General features: G+C 40.1%; 1 protein-coding gene across 3 annotated transcripts in view; it reads left to right on the top strand.

Moving 5' to 3' along the window:
- Positions 1-18901, top strand: part of LOC107712729 (filamin-A-like) — a 47103-nt gene that overhangs the window by 9135 nt on the left and 19067 nt on the right. For all 3 annotated transcript variants that reach the window (XM_016518061.1, XM_016518059.1, XM_016518060.1), the window contains exons 3-26: positions 7452-7703; positions 8150-8247; positions 8879-9026; positions 9132-9328; positions 9459-9621; positions 9846-10046; positions 11454-11591; positions 12466-12592; positions 12679-12815; positions 12912-13108; positions 13218-13331; positions 13410-13553; positions 13707-13830; positions 13927-14087; positions 14163-14253; positions 15349-15518; positions 15671-15788; positions 15996-16258; positions 16494-16812; positions 16894-17067; positions 17455-17617; positions 17747-17907; positions 18102-18269; positions 18371-18494. In XM_016518061.1, coding sequence (XP_016373547.1) covers positions 7452-7703; positions 8150-8247; positions 8879-9026; positions 9132-9328; positions 9459-9621; positions 9846-10046; positions 11454-11591; positions 12466-12592; positions 12679-12815; positions 12912-13108; positions 13218-13331; positions 13410-13553; positions 13707-13830; positions 13927-14087; positions 14163-14253; positions 15349-15518; positions 15671-15788; positions 15996-16258; positions 16494-16812; positions 16894-17067; positions 17455-17617; positions 17747-17907; positions 18102-18269; positions 18371-18494 — 3952 coding nt within the window. The remainder of the gene's footprint in view (positions 1-7451; positions 7704-8149; positions 8248-8878; positions 9027-9131; positions 9329-9458; positions 9622-9845; positions 10047-11453; positions 11592-12465; positions 12593-12678; positions 12816-12911; positions 13109-13217; positions 13332-13409; positions 13554-13706; positions 13831-13926; positions 14088-14162; positions 14254-15348; positions 15519-15670; positions 15789-15995; positions 16259-16493; positions 16813-16893; positions 17068-17454; positions 17618-17746; positions 17908-18101; positions 18270-18370; positions 18495-18901) is intronic.

The following is an 18901-nucleotide window of genomic DNA, read 5'->3' as shown; positions in this document are numbered from 1 at the left end:
TTTTTTTGTTTTTTTTTTTTTTTTTTTTTTAGGTGAACTTGATGGAACTAGGTTCCGTCCAGCCACTAAACAATGAAGCCAAATGACAATCCAGCTCTGTCAATATGGGGTTTTACAAAAGCACTACCACAGCAGTTTTCTGCTCTAGTCAGTTTTCTCTCCCTCACTCCTTCCCTTCCTTTCCCTGCCTCCTCCTGTTCCCTCCCTCTCCCAGCTGTAATCAGAAACCCCTGTGCAAGGGAATGGGTGGCCTGCCAGGATCAAGTTTGCTTCTGCCCTTTTAAGGCTAAAAAACCAAGGGGAACATTTCCAGAGAGAGCGAGTGAGTGAGAAAGAGGGAGGAAAGGAGGGAGGGACATTTGGAAGTCATAGAAAGTAAAAGAAAAGGAAGTTTTCTTGCAGAGTTCATGCTCCTAAAATCGTGTATCGGATGTGTCCTGTTTTGAAAACCGAAGTCTGGATGCACACAAAAAAAAAAACCTCATTCGCCCCCCGTTTTTCGACTAAACCTTTTTTTTTTTTTTTTTTAATCATCTTTTGTGTTCCAAAGCGGAAAGAAATGTCTTTGTAGACTAGAGAAGGGGGGTCAGTCCTGTCAAGTTTTCCATGTCTCTGATTGCATTTGTGTATAGAGGTCTTGACCATGATGATAAGACCTTTTTGGAATGTGTGCAATTTCCTCAATCCTCCTCTACGGCCGTGCACAAACATTAAACCCCCACTGCTGGAAAATGACCTCAACTTTGTGAATGAAAAGTTATTTGGCTAATTATCTAACTGAAATATGTGACATTTTCTTATGAAATTTATCCCGGGACGAACACTCCTCCTCATCCTTGGCGGGTCTTCAGACATCTGCAGTGTGTTATATTGTCCAGTGGTGTGGGGTCAAGGATGAGGGCTGATGTCAGAATGGCTGAGGTTATTTGGCAGGTCCAGACAAGAGGGTGAGTCATGGGAATGAATCTGTGCTCTGATCCACTACTGATGACTCAGCACTCCAACATGGCTCAAACAGGAAGGCCACAACTCACCAACCCTGTCTCTGTCCCTCCCTGTCCAAGTCCATGGTTGTGTCTGAAAGCTTGGCAAGCAGTGTACGGAGGAAGGAAGGTAACAAAGCACAGCCGAATCCAATGTTTGCATAACATTGTCTACCAATATGTCATCATTTGATTGGCAGCATGTTGTTGCCTTTAACCCACAATTATTTGTGTGTGGTCGATGTTTTGTAGAAAAAACGGCATCTGATGGAGCGGTTTAGATAAATTAATCTAAGAATGTGTTATGACTCCTTGTGTCTCCTAAGAAATAATCATTATGGTAACTAAATATTTACTTTTGTTATCTCTAAATGTATACATTTGTTTTGGCTCATCAGACATGATGTCATGATGCCTTCATGCAGAAAACATCAAGTTTAATCATCGAGTGACTGGGCAGGAATGCCGCTTCCTTGGGTTTTGAACACAGGCTGTCTCGGTCCTTTGTATATTTTGTCTTTGTCTGTTTTAGTCACTCTTTTTTTTTTTTTCTTTTTTTAATCTGTCTCTCTCTCCCTTTCTATCATCTATCTCTTTCTCAGTCTTCTTTGATTTATCTTCTTTTACTCCCTGCCAGCCTTCTCTCTCGGATGTGAGATTCATGTTTTGGGAATTTGATGGAGAGCTGTGAGCACAAATGTCCTTAAAAGGAATGAGTGTGCTATGTGTGTGTTTCCTGCAGTGTTTGGTGGGAATGCTGCAGCAACACAGATTCCTGTCATGTTTCATATGTTTGCCATTGTGTGCAGTGCGTCACCAGGCCCGTGTACCCCTCCAACCCCCACCCACTGCATCTAGGCATAGTTGAGGATGGTCAAGTGGTCATACGTGAACCAACTAGTCCCATCTACTCTAGCTGTGAGTTTGTCAGCTGTCTATTAAAGAGGGTGTTTCTAAATTAATCCCCTTTATGGCCCACAAACATTGCTTTTTTTTATATATAAACATCTCGCTCAATGATCATATAGAAATACTTAAAAAATGCTTCTGAAAATGTTGCTTTCGTTTTTGTTCTTATACGCTTCATTCAACTGTGTCAAGAACACCGTTCTAAGAAATACTTCTAATCAATGTGGGACATGCCTCTAAATCAGCCTAATTACATAGGGCTCACACTGACTAGTAGACTCTTTGTTCAAACATCCCTACCCCCATCCCAAATGCACCCCAAAAAGTTGTCCTCAAACATTAGCTCACATTACATTTTTACTCATTCATCAGATTCTTGGGAACTGTAAACCACAGCATGCTTTTCTGTCTGTGAGTGTGGGCCACTGTGGGGTGATGAATAAGATGGCATGAATTTTATATGCACGCTCTCTTAATCCCAATTCCATTGAGCATCAAAGTCTTTGCCAGTTTGTTTCATATGGTTAAAGTCACAGGAAAGGATTTTGAGAAATGTCAAAAGCAGATCAATTCTCAAGGGCCTCAAGGCCAAAAAAATGCTGCATGAAAAAATAACCGTGGATCATTCTAATTGTACAGGCCTCAGGATGTCTGTGTAAGCCCTACCCTGCCTTGAGTTGATGGTAAGGTCTGCCTCTAATACCTTAAACAAGCGCCAACAAGTTCCCATGTAATAACACTTTCATTCTATCTTTTTGTTATTTCTTTGTCTTCTCTTCACTGCCATAACAGTGAATCAGACTGTAATGGTCACTCATCATAGTCCGCACTATTGTATTTTGCTGACTTGGGTTTGTTTCTAATATTTCACTCATACATTTTTCCCTTCAGTACCCTTGTGGGAATAAGATGCATTAGAGTCACAAAGTTAGCATGATCTACAGGACGTTCCACTTGAGCTGAATCTGGAAGAATTTGGTGATGCTTAAACTTCCCCTTCTAGCATTAACCATAATGGCACTTCTTTATGGGTCCATAAATTTCCATATCATTGCTCCGATGCTGAAGCACATGCCCAATGTGTTTGGTCTGTGAATAAAGGGATCAGAGAGGGTTCAAGAGCACCTTCACCAGAAGCCAAGATGAATTCCAGCAGACTCTGTGGGCTCATAGTTTGTAAAACGCACCGGGAAACCAGGGCCCGTATTTATCAAGCCTCTGAGAATTACTCTCAAGAACGCTGCTAAGAATTGGCTTAACCCTTTAGGCGCCAGGGTTTTTTGGAAAAATGCTGGATTTTGACATCAAGATTTCAAAAGCTTGTGGCTTGAAAGGGCTTAAAGATAGAGGACGATACGAGTATCGATACAGCTGGCCCTGTATCGATATTGTGGCACGTGTGCAGCAGTGGACCGCGCTTAATTTGTTCAATTTTACAACGTTTAAAATAGAGTAGAAAATTGCGAGGTTTCTGTCTTTTTATCCTCATTCCAAATGATCAGAAAAGAGAAAACCAACAATAAAACAGGAGAAAGTACTAAATTATTACTATATTACTAGACTATATAGTAGTAAAACGCATGTGAACAGTAGTGCTGTGTTCAAAATATCGATACGAAGATGTATCGTCACAGAGATTTGATTAGACGACCGATCGTCATTTCCAAAAGGCAAATATTCCCCTTCAGAGTCAGAATCTGCGAATAGCATTTGCAACACATCCTCACGGTACAACTTTTTATTAGCCATTTGCCGATTTTCTCTCACAAATCTCACAGCTTACCCGCAAGCTATGAACTGAACTGCTTCTGCATCAATGACAGATAGCTCACTTGCTCTGCTCTGTTCCTCTTTCCAACACTTTTTTTAAAGTAGTTGATTAATGAACCTTATTTTAAAGTGTTACCAATATTAATATAAATTCTGTGTAGTTTTATTGTTACTTTCAGTAAAAGTGTGGTTATTTTATTGGCTTGTTTTTTTTTTAAATTCAGTATCATTAAAATTGAGTTAAATTTTAAAAGTCTTACAAAATTACTTTATATTATTTAATATTCGGTGCATCCCTAGATGTAAGACTACATGTTTTATTTAATTTAATTTAAATTTAACCGTAAATGCCCCAATTGCTGAAGGGTCCGCACAACTGGTTGTCAAAGTTTTCCTTTGGGGACATAATTTGAAGTTGGAAAAAGTTAATAAGTTGCAATATATCGCAGAATATCGCAATCTATTTAAAATGGCAATAATATTGTATCGTGAGGCCTCTGGTGATTCCCACCCCTAGAATACATTATGGTAAGGAAACGAATCGTCATTACAACCTTATATTTAGGGTTGTGCCGGTAGACGATAGTATCGTGTATCGATGATAGTCAGAGATGTCGCCTGTTGCTGATTTCTTTGACGACAGCAAAACGATTATTATTATTATTATTATTATTATTATTATTATCCGTCAAAAATATAGGCGCCTATCTTTAGTGATGCAGCGCGGTGAGCTGCTTCAGAAACTTGCCGCGGCGTGGATGGTGAGTAGCCGTGATCCGCTCCGGTGGCCGTGTCTGAGCCGTAACGCACCGCAGACATGTGCAGTGTAAATAAGGGGTAAGAGATTTATTCATGATACAGTGTAGGTAGCTTCACTGATTATAACGGGAGTGTTTTTAAAGAGCATATAATACTCTCGCTAGACTGAAGTCAGTTATGACGTTCTTTGGTAATGTAAATATTCTTTGCTCGTTTCTGTTTGAATAACTGAGGAAATGTAACTAATTCTCAGCACTTAAGACTAAAATGGCACTTTGAGAAGCTTGATAAATACGGGCCCCGAACTAGATAAAAATGTGAATGTATTATTTTACATGGCCAAACAAGTGCTGTTGGATAACTGGAACGGGTCAGGAGTAGGGATGCAGCGATTAACCGGTTTCGCGATTAAATTCCAGTGGGAGAGATGGACTTTTGTTTGTCTTTTGTTTATTATTATTGTGTGTTGTATTGTTGGTTACTGTGTTATTTCTGTTTCAAAAGCCAGCAATAAATAACACTTTAATATCTAAAAAGTGTTCATGTGATTTTATACATTAGTAATGTTGGGAAATTAATAAATGCATAATAATCGTCATAATCGTAAAACCGTGACTATTCCTCAGACAATAATCGTACCAACAAAATCTATAATCGTTGCATCCCTAGTCAGGAGGGGGATAAAATGTTATGTAAGATCTCACAATATACAGTGCATTCATTCGGAGTCTATTTCTGAACCGATCAAATGCTTTCTTTCCTCCTTGAGACAATGATTTGCACATAGATTGAGTTTTGTTAGGTTTTAAAGGGATAGTTTACCCAAAAGTAAAAACTGTCATTTATCTCGTCGTGCCTCTTGATGATTCAAAAAAATTAATTGTGTGTGTGTGTGTGTGTTGATCAATACTAATATGAATGAAAGCCTAAATTAAATCTGTTCATTGTTATAAAGCAATCATGTCTTGGAATAAACTGCTTGATTCTTATATATTATGTTTACAACATTTTTATGAACTTGAAGCTTCAAAGTTTTTGAAGAAATCTAAATTTTCATTAAATATTGATTTAAAAATCAAGGCCCTAAAACCGTGATTATTCCTCAGACAATAATCGTACCAACAAAATCTATAATCGTTGCATCCCTAGTCAGGAGGGGGATAAAATGTTATGTAAGATCTCACAATATACAGTGCATTCATTCGGAGTCTATTTCTGAACCGATCAAATGCTTTCTTTCCTCCTTGAGACAATGATTTGCACATAGATTGAGTTTTGTTAGGTTTTAAAGGGATAGTTTACCCAAAAGTAAAAACTGTCATTTATCTCGTCGTGCCTCTTGATGATTCAAAAAAATTAATTGTGTGTGTGTGTGTGTGTGTGTGTGTGTGTTGATCAATACTAATATGAATGAAAGCCTAAATTAAATCTGTTCATTGTTATAAAGCAATCATGTCTTGGAATAAACTGCTTGATTCTTATATATTATGTTTACAACATTTTTATGAACTTGAAGCTTCAAAGTTTTTGAAGAAATCTAAATTTTCATTAAATATTGATTTAAAAATCAAGGCCCCGTTAGTAAACAATGCATTTGCATTAACATTTAACCCAACAATGAGCAATACATTTGTTAATGTATTTATGAATTGTTAACATTTAGTTATTAAAATTCTACTGTTCATTATTCATTCGTTAGCTGAGGTCCATTTAAATATGAACAAATACAACTTGTGTGTGTGTGTTTTATTGTATTGTATACATTTTGAAATTAACATTTAAGATTAATAAATTCTGAAACAAACTTTCTGAACTTGAAGCTTCAAAGTTTTTGAAGAAATCTAAATTTTCATTAAATATTGATTTAAAAATCAAGGCCCCGTTAGTAAACAATGCATTTGCATTAACATTTAACCCAACAATGAGCAATACATTTGTTAATGTATTTATGAATTGTTAACATTTAGTTATTAAAATTCTACTGTTCATTATTCATTCATGTTAGCTGAGGTCCATTTAAATATGAACAAATACAACTTGTGTGTGTGTGTGTGTGTGTGTGTTTTATTGTATTGTATACATTTTGAAATTAACATTTAAGATTAATAAATTCTGAAACAAACTTTCACAGTATGGTTCACTCAAAAGTGAAATAGTCTCCCCTCCCTTTTGTCCCCTGCAAGGTTAACTGCATCCTCAGTGGAGCATGTGTCAGTTAAAACAGGAAGTTGCACTGTGCTGCCCTGCCCAAGTCCTCCCTAGGGGCGTGTGAGTGCTATCAAAGAACAATTATCCACATTATCTTCAAACATTTCTTGATTCTCTCACTGTCCCAGCTTGGATTAGGCCTCACTTAAATACTATGCAGTGTAGGACATGGGGAGAGTGTTCTGTCTGTGCTTTGAAATTGTTTTGTGTCTCTCTCTTCTGTAACTTGGGATGCATGTGCATGCCTATAACCACATTTTGGATGGGTTTGTGCTCTTGTTAAAGAGAAATGGCAAGGAAAAGGGAAGTGTGAAAGTGTTGTATAAGGGTGTAGATCAGATCATGTTCAGATCTTGATGTGTTGACACGGTGGAATGACTAGAAGAGGAGATGGGTTTACATTTATTTACATCTTTTTAAGAACAGAATAAGAGCAGAACAAATAATAAAAGGCTATCAGACTTCATCTGGCTCTTAGATTTCAAATTGAAATTTTGTCCTGAAAAAATCCTCAGATGGGACTGTGACAACCATCTAGATGGTTTAATCCACAAATGTCTTCTCTGATTATTATCTACAATCTGAAGTCATGCCAGCTTTAATTCTGAATGTTTCAAATGTGCAGTGCAGTTACAAGCACTTCATTGTTTGGTGACCATTTGTAGGATGGTCTGCAACATATTGCACCATCTTGTGCTGAATTATTAAATTATTTGTTCCAGCTTTATGGATACAGATGCCCTCAGATGATTAAAAATCTTATTTACTCCAATGCATTTTTGCAAACTCTGTAACTCTTCTCTCTCTGTCTCTGTGTTACAGACAGTAAGGCCATAGTGGATGGGAACCTGAAGCTGATCCTGGGTCTAATATGGACTCTGATTCTGCATTATTCCATCTCCATGCCTATGTGGGACGAGGAGGAGGAGACTGAAGAAAGCAAGCAGAAGACGCCCAAACAGAGGCTGCTCGGATGGATCCAGAACAAGCTGCCCGAGCTGCCCATCACCAACTTCAGCCGGGACTGGCAGTCAGGGAAAGCCCTTGGTGCTCTGGTGGACAGTTGTGCTCCAGGTGAAAGATCTGAGATGGCGTTTGGGGGGATTGAGAGATTTCAGGGTTTTAGTGGTCTGAGAATGTCTTTAGTATTAAATTTGGTATTCCTTTTAGGCATGGTCAGCCTACCTGAATGATGGAATCATGATCAATAGCCTTGAAATATATACATTTGCTCTCAGATTGTTTATATACAGTATGTTTTGTTTTTTTATTATTTTTGCTAAATTGAATACATAAATGTTTGGAAAAGGGGCCGCATGGATTTTACATAATACATTGAATAAGTTTTCAACTGAATCGTGGAAATTAATCCAGTTAATCCAGCTCAAACACCTTTTAATTAACAACTTTTTTTTCATGCTGTCAATAGTAAGACCAGCAAGTATTTTAAAACTAGTCTGGCACACTCCTTAGGAAACTTGAGCATATACAATTTATTTATTTTTATTTTTGGTGTGCAGGTCTCTGTCCAGACTGGGATTCCTGGGACCAGACCAAACCTGTGGACAATGCCAGGGAGGCCATGCAGCAGGCTGATGACTGGCTTGGTGTTCCTCAGGTACTTTATCTTGGTTCAGTCATCTCTTGCCTTTTCATTAACTCCTGAATAATCAAAGAGCAGAATGTTCTAGAGCCCCTACCTGGCATGTTTCTTATTCAGTGCAGCAACTATGGCTTTGTGGTTTCATCATGACCTGAATTGGAAAGGAAACAAATGAAAAAGTATTTGGCTCCGTCACGCCACATGCTGTTTTCACCTTGGCCATAACGGTTGCAGTATGCGATCTCACCTAGTATTATAGTAGTGCTTATGATTTTTTTGAAAGAATAGACAAATAAGGAACTGAGTCGAATCACTTTTTTTTTTTTTTTTTTTCCTCTACTGATGTATCGAAACTACCCAGTGAGGTTTCTTTGTCATGGCGTGTGCTGATGGTGTGCCAAAGCTGGCGTGTTGCGTGCCATGGGTTATGCATGTGGTTAGATGTTTCCGTCCCCAGGGCTGATGTTACTATGATACAGACTTCTCAATTTGTATGTAATTAACTTCCTGTCGGCATGTGGGCATGGCTTCAAGATAACATGCGTGGTGAAACTTACTAAAAACCTTTTTCTTTTTACAAAATATTTACAAATTGCATGCATTTTGGTTGGTTTGGGTTAAATTGCATGCCTTGTTTCTTCAAAAGGTGATCACTCCAGAAGAAATCGTTGATCCCAATGTGGACGAGCACTCTGTTATGACTTACCTGTCCCAGTTCCCCAAAGCCAAACTCAAGCCTGGTGCCCCCCTGCGGCCCAAACTCAACCCCAAAAAGGCCCGTGCCTATGGACCAGGTAAACCATGACCAGTTGCATATTGCGGTTTTATTTAATGTGGTTTTTATTTTAGTTATGTCTGAAACTGATAGTTTCAATATCGTATTGTTCTGTGCCATGCAGGTATTGAGCCCACAGGTAATGTTGTGATGAAGAAAGCAGTGTTCACTGTTGAGACCATCAGCGCTGGTCAGGGCGAAGTACTGGTTTACGTGGAGGACCCAGCCGGCCACCGCGAGGAGGCCAAAGTTACAGCCAACAATGACAAGAACCGCACCTACTCCGTATTCTACATACCAAAAGTCACTGGACAACACAAGGTACCCAGAAGTGTTTACCTGAAAAAGATGAAACCTAAAACGTCCCAACAAAAAATAACACTGTGATATCACAGTGTGGAAGCAAGCAGTCTTGCCTGGTTTTTTGATAGACCTGTGTCTCTTCTCCTAGGTGACAGTGCTGTTTGCAGGGCAACACATCTCTAAGAGCCCATTTGAGGTGGATGTGGGAATGGCTCAGGGAGACTCTAGCAAGGTCACTGCCCAGGGCCCAGGACTTGAGCCTGCTGGCAACATCGCCAACAAGACCACATACTTTGATGTCTACACAGCTGGTACTTGCCCTCAGTATATCCTACATTATGCTTATTTTGGTTGTAGATGATGATTTTATTTTTGTTTTTTAGCTAAATAAATAGGCAAAATAAACCATTTATTTTATCTAAATAAGTAACATTAATTCAAAATAAGCATTTTAGTTTTTGTTTTGTAATTCAGTATATAAGAAAAATATTTTTTTTAATAAGAGATTATTAAATTCTCTCTCTTTCTCTCTCAGGTGCTGGAGTAGGAGAGGTCGAGGTGGTCATTATGGACCCCAGTGGAAAGAAGGGCACTGTTGAGTGCAGTGTTGAGGATAAGGGCAACAGCAGCTACCGATGCACCTACAAGCCCACTCAGGAGGGCCAGCACACCATCTATATCACCTTCGCTGGGGGGCAGATCTCCAAGAGCCCTTACACTGTCCATGTGGGAGAGGGTAAGAGCCAGAGAAGGGCTAAGCATGAATGCATTCAGTGTGTAAGACAGGAAAGGGAAGTAGGTGAAAGGGATATACACACAGGATTCATTTTAATGAGGCATGGAAAGGCCATTACCACTGAATAGTATGTATAAAACTTCTTCAGATAAAAGTTTAGGTTTCTGTTATCTGTCCTTGCTACATGCTCTTTTGTCTGCATTGTTTTTTCTTGCTGTCTTTCCTCTGTTTTTCTTCACTGGCAGTTGTGTCTCTCCTTTTGAAGGACGGGTGTTGTCTACATCCACTGGTATCTCTCCTTTTCTCTTTGGATCGGCCTCCTTTTGGCTTTTGGTATCATTTCCTGTTTCCTTGGATATGTCTTGGGTACTTGACCTGCTGCTTTTCTGTCAATGTCCTGTTATTTTCAGTTGTCCCTCACTTTAGGCTGCAAACCCTTTACATTAATAAAGTGCCAATGAAATTACATGACATCATTTTAGACCACTGATTATACTGACCAGAAAATGTTTAACTGCCCATATAAGTGCTAATAGATGTTCGTTTCTCAGGAGACATGTTTAGACATTGTTATCCGTGGGGTTGTAAGCCAAGCAAAATTCCTGTTACTCTGTAACGTGTGACACAGTAGACAAATGGAACATTAAAAATAGTGTTTTATTATCAGACAGTTTTTCCACCAGTATTATTCAGCACTGTATAGTCATTCTTACCACTTCCTCTTGTAAGGCAGTTTGGATCAAGACAAAGAAAGATAAAAATTTACACCATAAGCAGAGCTTAATATCTCTCCCCCAATATGCTCAGTGTTTTCCTGCCTGCTTTTTTTTTTTTTGAAGAACAGTTGAAATACAACTTTATTTTTTTTAAATAATAGAAATCATACATTTCAACTTGTCCCTCAGTTTGTAAATACAAGACACGTTTACAGTAATGCAGTGTACAATGGAAATCTGTGTGGCAAGACATTACATTGAAATAATGCTAAACATAAATACAATTTTGAAAATATGCTCTTGACATTATACATGTTAACATGAGACTATTTTGTTAACTAGCACCTACACACCTCTTCACAGACCGGTTAACAGCCTTTATGTGGTCATGACCGGAGTGAAACGTGCTAACTAATAACTTATGCAAGGATAAAGTTTGGAAGCCCTTTTCTGCCTCAGCCTAAAAATCATACATAGAAAATTGTGACAGTATTTCTCAATTGTGACTTCAAATTTCACAGTTGTGACTTTATATCTCACAGTGCCTTTTATTTTTTTATTTTGTATTTATATATTCATTTTATTTACTAATTGGCATGTTGCTTTTTCAGTTGAATACTTTCTTTTTGTAAATGCAAGGGCACACAGTTAACTGCAAATTTGTACTAACTTGGTTGTCTGTTCTCACCAGCCTGTAATCCAAGCCTGTGTAGAGCCAAGGGCCGTGGTCTGCAGCCTAAAGGCTTGAGGATCAAGGAGACTGCAGAGTTTAAGGTTTACACCAAGGGAGCTGGCACTGGAGACCTGAAAGTCACCATCAAAGGGCCCAGTGAGTGGATGCCATACTTATATTCACGTTCACAGTGCCAGAGCCCTCTGTATTAAAGTGCCCAATTATGCCATTTTTAAGGTTCCTAATATTGTTTTGGGAGTCTCCTACAATAGGTTTACATGCATGCAAGATCAAACAACCCTTTCATTTTCTCAAAATATGCATTTAATATCACCTCATTTTCCAACGATTCTCAAACGATTTGTTCGAAGCAGTTCTAAGATTGTCTCTCTAAACCCCTCCTTCCCATGAGTGTACTCTGCTCTGATTGGTCAGATGGCCCAGTCTGTTATGCTTGGTCTACCGTGTATAGCACGTGTCAGAAATGATACACCTATTGCCATAGTTCCATATTTTGAACACTCGATAGAATATATAAACATCTATTATTAATCATACTTACAGGATGTGATTTACTGGAGCCAGCTGGTCCAGATAAACACGGTACTGAGCCATCTTTCAAGAGTTAGCGTTGTGTGAATCCCATGTTGAACTCTAGAGAAGCAGTCGTCAGTAAAATGACTTGTTTGTGGGCGGGGTCAAGTTGTTCATGGCCAGCCAACGTAGAATATATGTGGGAATTATGCAAATGTGTTACCCCGTGATGTGTAGCCATCACAGAAGTGGGATTCAAATTACTGACGACTCGGTTAGGCTCTTCTGAGTCGATTCTTTCTTTTGGGAGACAATAACTTTATTTATCGTGCACTTTCGGCTATACAACTTTGCAGATCATTTGCATTCACATACAGCTAAATTACACACTGCATGCAAGGCAATATTCAAAATGGCATAATAGGGGCGCTTTAACTTATGCTACAGTACAGATGTTTTATGAACTAGTTAACCAAAAGCTAAATGTATTATGCAGAGGGTCTTGAGGAGCCCTGTAAGAAGAAGGATCTGGGAGATGGCGTGTACAGCTTTGAGTATTACCCCACCACATCTGGGAATTACATCATCACGATCACATGGGGTGGACAACACATTCCACGCAGGTAAAATCACAGTTAATAATTTAATCAATTCCTAATGGAGTAGTGATTAGGAATAAGCAATGGACATTTAACAAATCTGTTTCCAGTCCGTTTGAGGTGAAGATGGAATCTGAAGCAGGACCGCAACAGGTCAGGGCATGGGGTCCAGGACTAGAGAGTGGTGTGGTAGGCAAGTCGGCTGACTTTGTGGTGGAAGCTGTCGGGGATGACGTGGGCACTTTGGGTATGTTTCACTAGCTCTGACTTTTCATTGGTCTGTTTGAACATCTTACATGTGTATTTCTTAAATCCAAAACGAATTTGTGAATTCTCCGTTCAGGTTTCTCTGTGGAGGGCCCATCCCCGGCTAAGATCGAATGTGACGATAAGGGAGATGGCTCCTGTGATGTGAGGTACTGGCCCACAGAACCAGGTGAATATGCAGTTCATGTGCTCTGTAAGAATGAGGACATCCAGCTCAGCCCTTTCATGGCTGAAATCGTGCCTGCTCCAGGAAAAGACTTTTACCCTGACAAGGTAATTGATCTGGTGATGTGAAAAATGATTCCTAACATGAGCTTTTGATTGTCCATATTTTAAATGAGTCTGTTGGTAATTCTTATGACTAGTTTCATTTGTAATTCAGGTAAAGGCTTATGGTCCAGGTCTGCAGAGCTCTGGCCTTTCAGTCGGCAAACCAGCTGAGTTCACTGTGGATGCCAAACTAGGTGGCAAAGCTCCTCTAAAGATTCAAGCTCGGGTGTGAATCCTGCTTTATGGCTCATGACTGATCTTTGTTTCTCTAAATCAAAGCGCTAACAAGCTTTTTCCCTCTCAGGACCGTAATGGAAACCCAGTGGATGTGCAGGTGAAGGACAATGGTAATGGAACATACAGTTGCAGCTACACCCCTCGCAAACCACTCAAACACACTGTGATGGTGTCCTGGGGTGGAGTCAACATCCCAGAGAGCCCATTCAGGGTGGGTAGTCATTCAGATATGATTAAGATCCTTAAAATTACTAACAAGAAGTGTCTTATGGCGCTTTTCCACTGCATGGTACCAAACCGAGCCGAGTCGTACCATGCAGTGGAAAAGCGCCATTAATGTGTTTGTACTGCTTTTTTTGTGTAGATGAACATTGGGGCAGGTTGCCATCCCAATAAGGTGAAAGTATCAGGACCTGGAGTGGCCAAGACTGGCCTGAAGGCATTTGAACCAACTTACTTCACCGTGGATTGCTCTGAGGCAGGACAGGGTAAGAACTTTAACTCTAAAGAACTAGATGTAAACTAATATTTTCATGTCATAGGCAAATAAGCTTAATAGTGTTGTTTTTGTCCTGTCTTTCTAGGTGACATCAGCATAGGCATCAAATGCGCTCCAGGTATTGTGGGACCTGCTGAAGCTGACATCGATTTTGACATCATCAGAAATGATAATGACACATTCACTGTCAAATACACCCCACCTGGAGCGGGCAGCTACACAATCATGGTGCTGTTTGCTGATCAGGTAAGAAGACGCATAAGTGTATGTGGTAAATGGTCTAGTGCGGTTTCTTTTATTCAAACTTGTATCGTTTTCTAGACCATTCCCATGACGCCTATCAGAATCAAGGTTGATCCGTCTCATGATGCCAGCAAGGTTAAAGCAGAGGGCCCTGGACTCAGTCGTACTGGTGAGATAAAGTATTTAATAAAATAAAAAAATATTTAAAGGGGACATAACATACACAGTTTCTGGCAATCTCATGTTAATCTTGAGTACCTATAGAGCAGTATTGCATCCTTTATATCTCCGAAGAGTCTTTAGTTTCATCAGATTTATAAAAGGATACAGCTTTACGCTTCTCTCCAATCTCATGTTAATCTTGAGTACCTATAGAGCAGTATTGCATCCTTCATATCTCCGAAGAGTCTTTAGTTTCATCAGATTTATAAAAGGATACAGCTTTACGCTTCTCTCCGAAAACAGCCGAGCTCCTGGAGGTGTGTCATGGGCGGAGCTAAACAGTCGCGAGCATGTTCGTGGTGTTTACATTATATGCACTTATGTGCCGATTGCCAACAAAACACATAAATTTGATACAGGTTTACTCACCGCCTGAGGTTCTGACTCTTGTATCGCTGGGACTGCTCCATCCTTCAGTATCAAACAATGTGCAAATCCAGCGACGAACTGGGCCTTGTTCATAAAACATTTGTCACTGAAATTACGGGAACAATCAAACACATGAGTGCAACTCCGTTGCTGCCCTGGAAAAACAAACTACATCCACTGTTCCCTTAATGCTGGGTTCTTTGGGAAGCTGAACAAGGTTATCTTTCCCTCAAATCAAAAAACACATTCTTCTGGAGCAAGTCCTGTGCAGCGCTGCTGATGACTTATGTAACCTGAATGAAGCACGTTGATGGGCTGCTCTGGTTGCTGTGTGCATGTGCTCTTTTGGGAGAAGGGCCCATACAAGGAATTCCACTCTTCATGACGTCATGAAGGGCCATATTCCAAAAAAAAAAAACTCTGAAACTTATTTGAACCTGGAAGGAATGTATTTGGCACAGAAATACTCCTGCATGAGAATCCAACTCCTAAACAGTGTAAATAACTCCGAATGCATGAAATGGCATTAGACCCCCCTTTAATAATAAGTAAAGTAAGTTATTTAGTATGACTTCCTGCATTGTTAAATGTTTAGTTTTTTCCCCTTTAGTTTTGTTTTTAGTTTAAAGGAGAATCTCTAATGGAAAAAAAAATGCTGTTATTTCTCTTCAAGGTGTGGAGCTGAACAAACCCACTCACTTCACTGTGAACACCAAGGCCGCAGGCAAAGCTAGACTTGATGCTCAGTTCACTGGACCCACCAAGGGAGAGGCGGTCCGTGACTTCGACATCATCAACAATCATGACGGCACCCACACTGTTAAATACACCCCTGTTCAACAGGTGAGCACACATTTGCTATTTCAGTCTCAATGACTGGTAGTGCTTGGCTTTGGAAAGAATATTGCAATGTTTGAATATTGTAACTGTGGTTTTCTAAATGTTATTTAGCCATTGAGTACTGGTGCAATTTAAGTGCTCATTTTCTTCTGTAGGGCAGTATGGGTTTGAATGTCACCTATGGTGGTGATCCCATTCCCAAGAGCCCGTTTGCTGTAGCTGTTGCCCCATCCCTGGACCTCAGTAAAGTTAAAGTGGCTGGTCTTGGCAATAGTAAGTAATAACATTCCTTGTCTAGCTTGTGACCAGTAAACCTGGGAGATTCAAATAAGAGTTTTGAGACTTACTTGGACACCTTTGACTGATTGAGGCTGCTTTGAAACAATATGTATTGAGAAAACCGTTATAAAAATAGCCTTTAATTGGATTGAATCACCTTTACCCATTTAAAAGTAAAATTATCTGCTCTTTCTTTTCTAGCAATGACTGTTGGAAAGGATCAGGAGATCACGGTCAAGTCCAAAGGAGCAGGTGGTCAGGGCAAGGTTGGCGCCAAGGTCACGGGTCCATCTGGCAAATCGGTGCCTTGTAAAGTTGAACCAGGCCTGAGCCCAGAAAACAGTCAGGTCCGTTTTATCCCCAGAGATAAGGGACCCTATGAGGTTGAACTGACATATGATGGTGCCCCCATCCCCGGAAGTCCATTCCCCGTGGAAGCCATTGCACCTACTGACCCATCTAAGGTGAGGCAGTTTGGGAATGGTGCTCAACCTAGGAATTAAATATTGCAGTTTTAACAAGACGACAAAAAGGCATCAGGACAAGCTCTTTGTGGGGTGTTTATTCTACAAACCGTAATTTGCTTCATGTTGCACGACTTCTCAGCGAGTGGTTTTGGCGTCTTGGCCCCATATTGGCTTAGGCAGCAGAACAAATACACTCTTTCATTCATATCCCAACGTCTCTTCTCATGTGTAGGTGCGATGTTCTGGGCCAGGTCTGGAGCGAGCTAAGGTTGGCGAGCCAGGACAGTTTGTGGTTGATTGCACTAATGCTGGTCCTGCTGAGCTGACTATCGAGATCATCTCAGATAATGGCACCGAGGCTGAGGTCCATATTCAGGACAATGGGGATGGAACATACACCATCACCTATATCCCTCTGTACCCTGGAGTTTATACCCTCACCATCCGCTACGGTGATCAGGATGTGCCAAACTTCCCAGCCCGACTCGACGTGGAGCCTGCTGTGGAAACCAGTGGAGTGAAAGTGTTCGGACCTGGAGTGGAAGGCAAAGGTAGTGTGGTGTTCTCCGGTTAATCTGGCAGGTGCTTCTCTTGTCTTTGCTCATTTAGTCACTTTGAATGTTTGCCTGTAGGTGTTTTCCGGGAGGCCACTACCGATTTCACTGTGGATGCTCGTGCTCTCACCAAAACGGGTGGCAATCATATCAAGACCTGTATCAATAACCCATCAGGCAACCGCACTGAAGCTCTGATCAGAGACCTCGGAGATGGCACCTACCAAGTGGAGTACACGCCTTATGAGGAGGGTGAGTTTCAGTCGAGGGTATTTCATTGTTCATGCTTATTTCTCCTATTTTTACATTTAGATTATCTTTGTCATCTAATGCTTATCTAACAGTTTATCTTTAAAAACACAAATTTAATAACACTGTTAAGTGTCATCTTTAACAAAGCTCAAAATGAATAACCATTTTTCAGGCTTCAAATTGATTCACTTGTAGTTTTTAAAATAATTGATTTTTGTGTTATTTAGACAAAATAGTATAGAATTGTATTGGATGGTTGTTATTGGCTGTAATATAAAACATCTTGGCATTATGGTAGCGAGTTTTACAAGGGTATGCACCACTTTTGAAAAAATGTAAAATTGTGGTATTACTGTAATATTATAAATTGTTAATTTATGTTAATAGGCACACACAGTGTTGAGGTTATATACGATAACACCCCAATTCCCAAGAGCCCATTCCGTGTGCCTGTGACCGAGGGTTGTGACCCAGCACGTGTGCGTGTACATGGTCCAGGACTTCAGTCTGGCATCACCAACAAACCCAACAAGTTTACAGTGGAGACCCGGTGGGTAGATTCAGCACTCAGCTTTTCGTTTTAATCTTGAGCTGCTGTTTTCTCGATCAAATCAGTCACTGCATCAGTAGGTCTGGTTGTAAGGTTCTCTGGCTCACTCCATGTCTGTCTTTTGAGCAGTGGGGCCGGCACAGGTGGACTGGGGCTGGCTATGGAAGGACCTTCTGAGGCCAAAATGTCCTGCACTGATAACAAAGATGGCAGCTGTTCTGTTGAATACATCCCATATGAGCCAGGCACATACAACCTCAATGTCACCTATGGAGGCCAACCAATCACTGGTCAGCATTTTTGCATCATGTACTAATATATATATATATATTTGTTTTGTTTTTTGTATTTGTTTTTTTCTTATTTTTTATTTTTATTGTAATTAATCTTATTTTTATTTTTTTATTTTGTATATTTCTTAACAAATTTTTCTGGATTTTATTTATTTATTTCTTGTTTTTAAATCCTTTTTCCCCCTCCACAGGAAGCCCTTTCTCTGTACCTGTCCACGATACTGTTGACGCAACTAAAGTGAAATGCCAGGGTCAGGGGCTTGGAAACAACGTGCGTGCCAATATCCCACAGGTCTTTTCTGTGGATGCTAGCAAGGCTGGAGTGGCACCCTTGCAGGTCCGAGTGCAGGGACCCAAAGGTGGGAGTGTGATTCAAGAATCATCTTGTTCATTTGCCTTTTTTTCTTTCCCTCTCCATTGAATTAGAGGACTGTATTGATTTACGGTTTATGTCGTGTAGGTGTCGTGGAGCCTGTTGAGGTGCTGGATAATGGTGACCGGACTCACACAGTCAGCTATGTACCCACCAGAGAAGGACCGTATTCTATTAATGTCCTGTATGCGGATGAGGAGATCCCACACAGGTAAACTCCAGGCTTAGATCAATGACCACCACCCTGTTAATCAAAATGAGTTTTAACAAAAAATGTTTAGTGCTTTAAAGTGATATCAGATGTACCAGTCCTTTGGTACTCTGTGTTTTAAAGTGCCCCTATTATGGGAAATGAAAGGTTCATATTTTGGTTTTGGGAGTCCCCAATAACAGGTTGACATGCATGCAAGGTCAAAAAACATTTTAATTGTCTTATAATATGCATTTATTTTTACCTTACTTGCTCAACGACTCCCAAACGATTTGCTCAACGATTCATTTTTCCAAACCCCTCCTTTGCGTGACGCTAATCTGCGGTGATTGGTCCGATTGGTCTCATTTTCATTTCATCATGAGCCTGTAATGCCTGATAAAGCAGCGTTTGTGAGCACAGTGCTG

This window comes from Sinocyclocheilus rhinocerous, unplaced genomic scaffold, assembly GCF_001515625.1.
Source record: "Sinocyclocheilus rhinocerous isolate Xijiao unplaced genomic scaffold, SAMN03320098_v1.1 scaffold418, whole genome shotgun sequence".
Lineage (NCBI taxonomy): Eukaryota > Metazoa > Chordata > Actinopteri > Cypriniformes > Cyprinidae > Sinocyclocheilus > Sinocyclocheilus rhinocerous.
The sequence above is the reverse complement of the archived record's forward strand: the minus strand, read 5'-3'. Positions and strand labels throughout refer to the sequence as shown.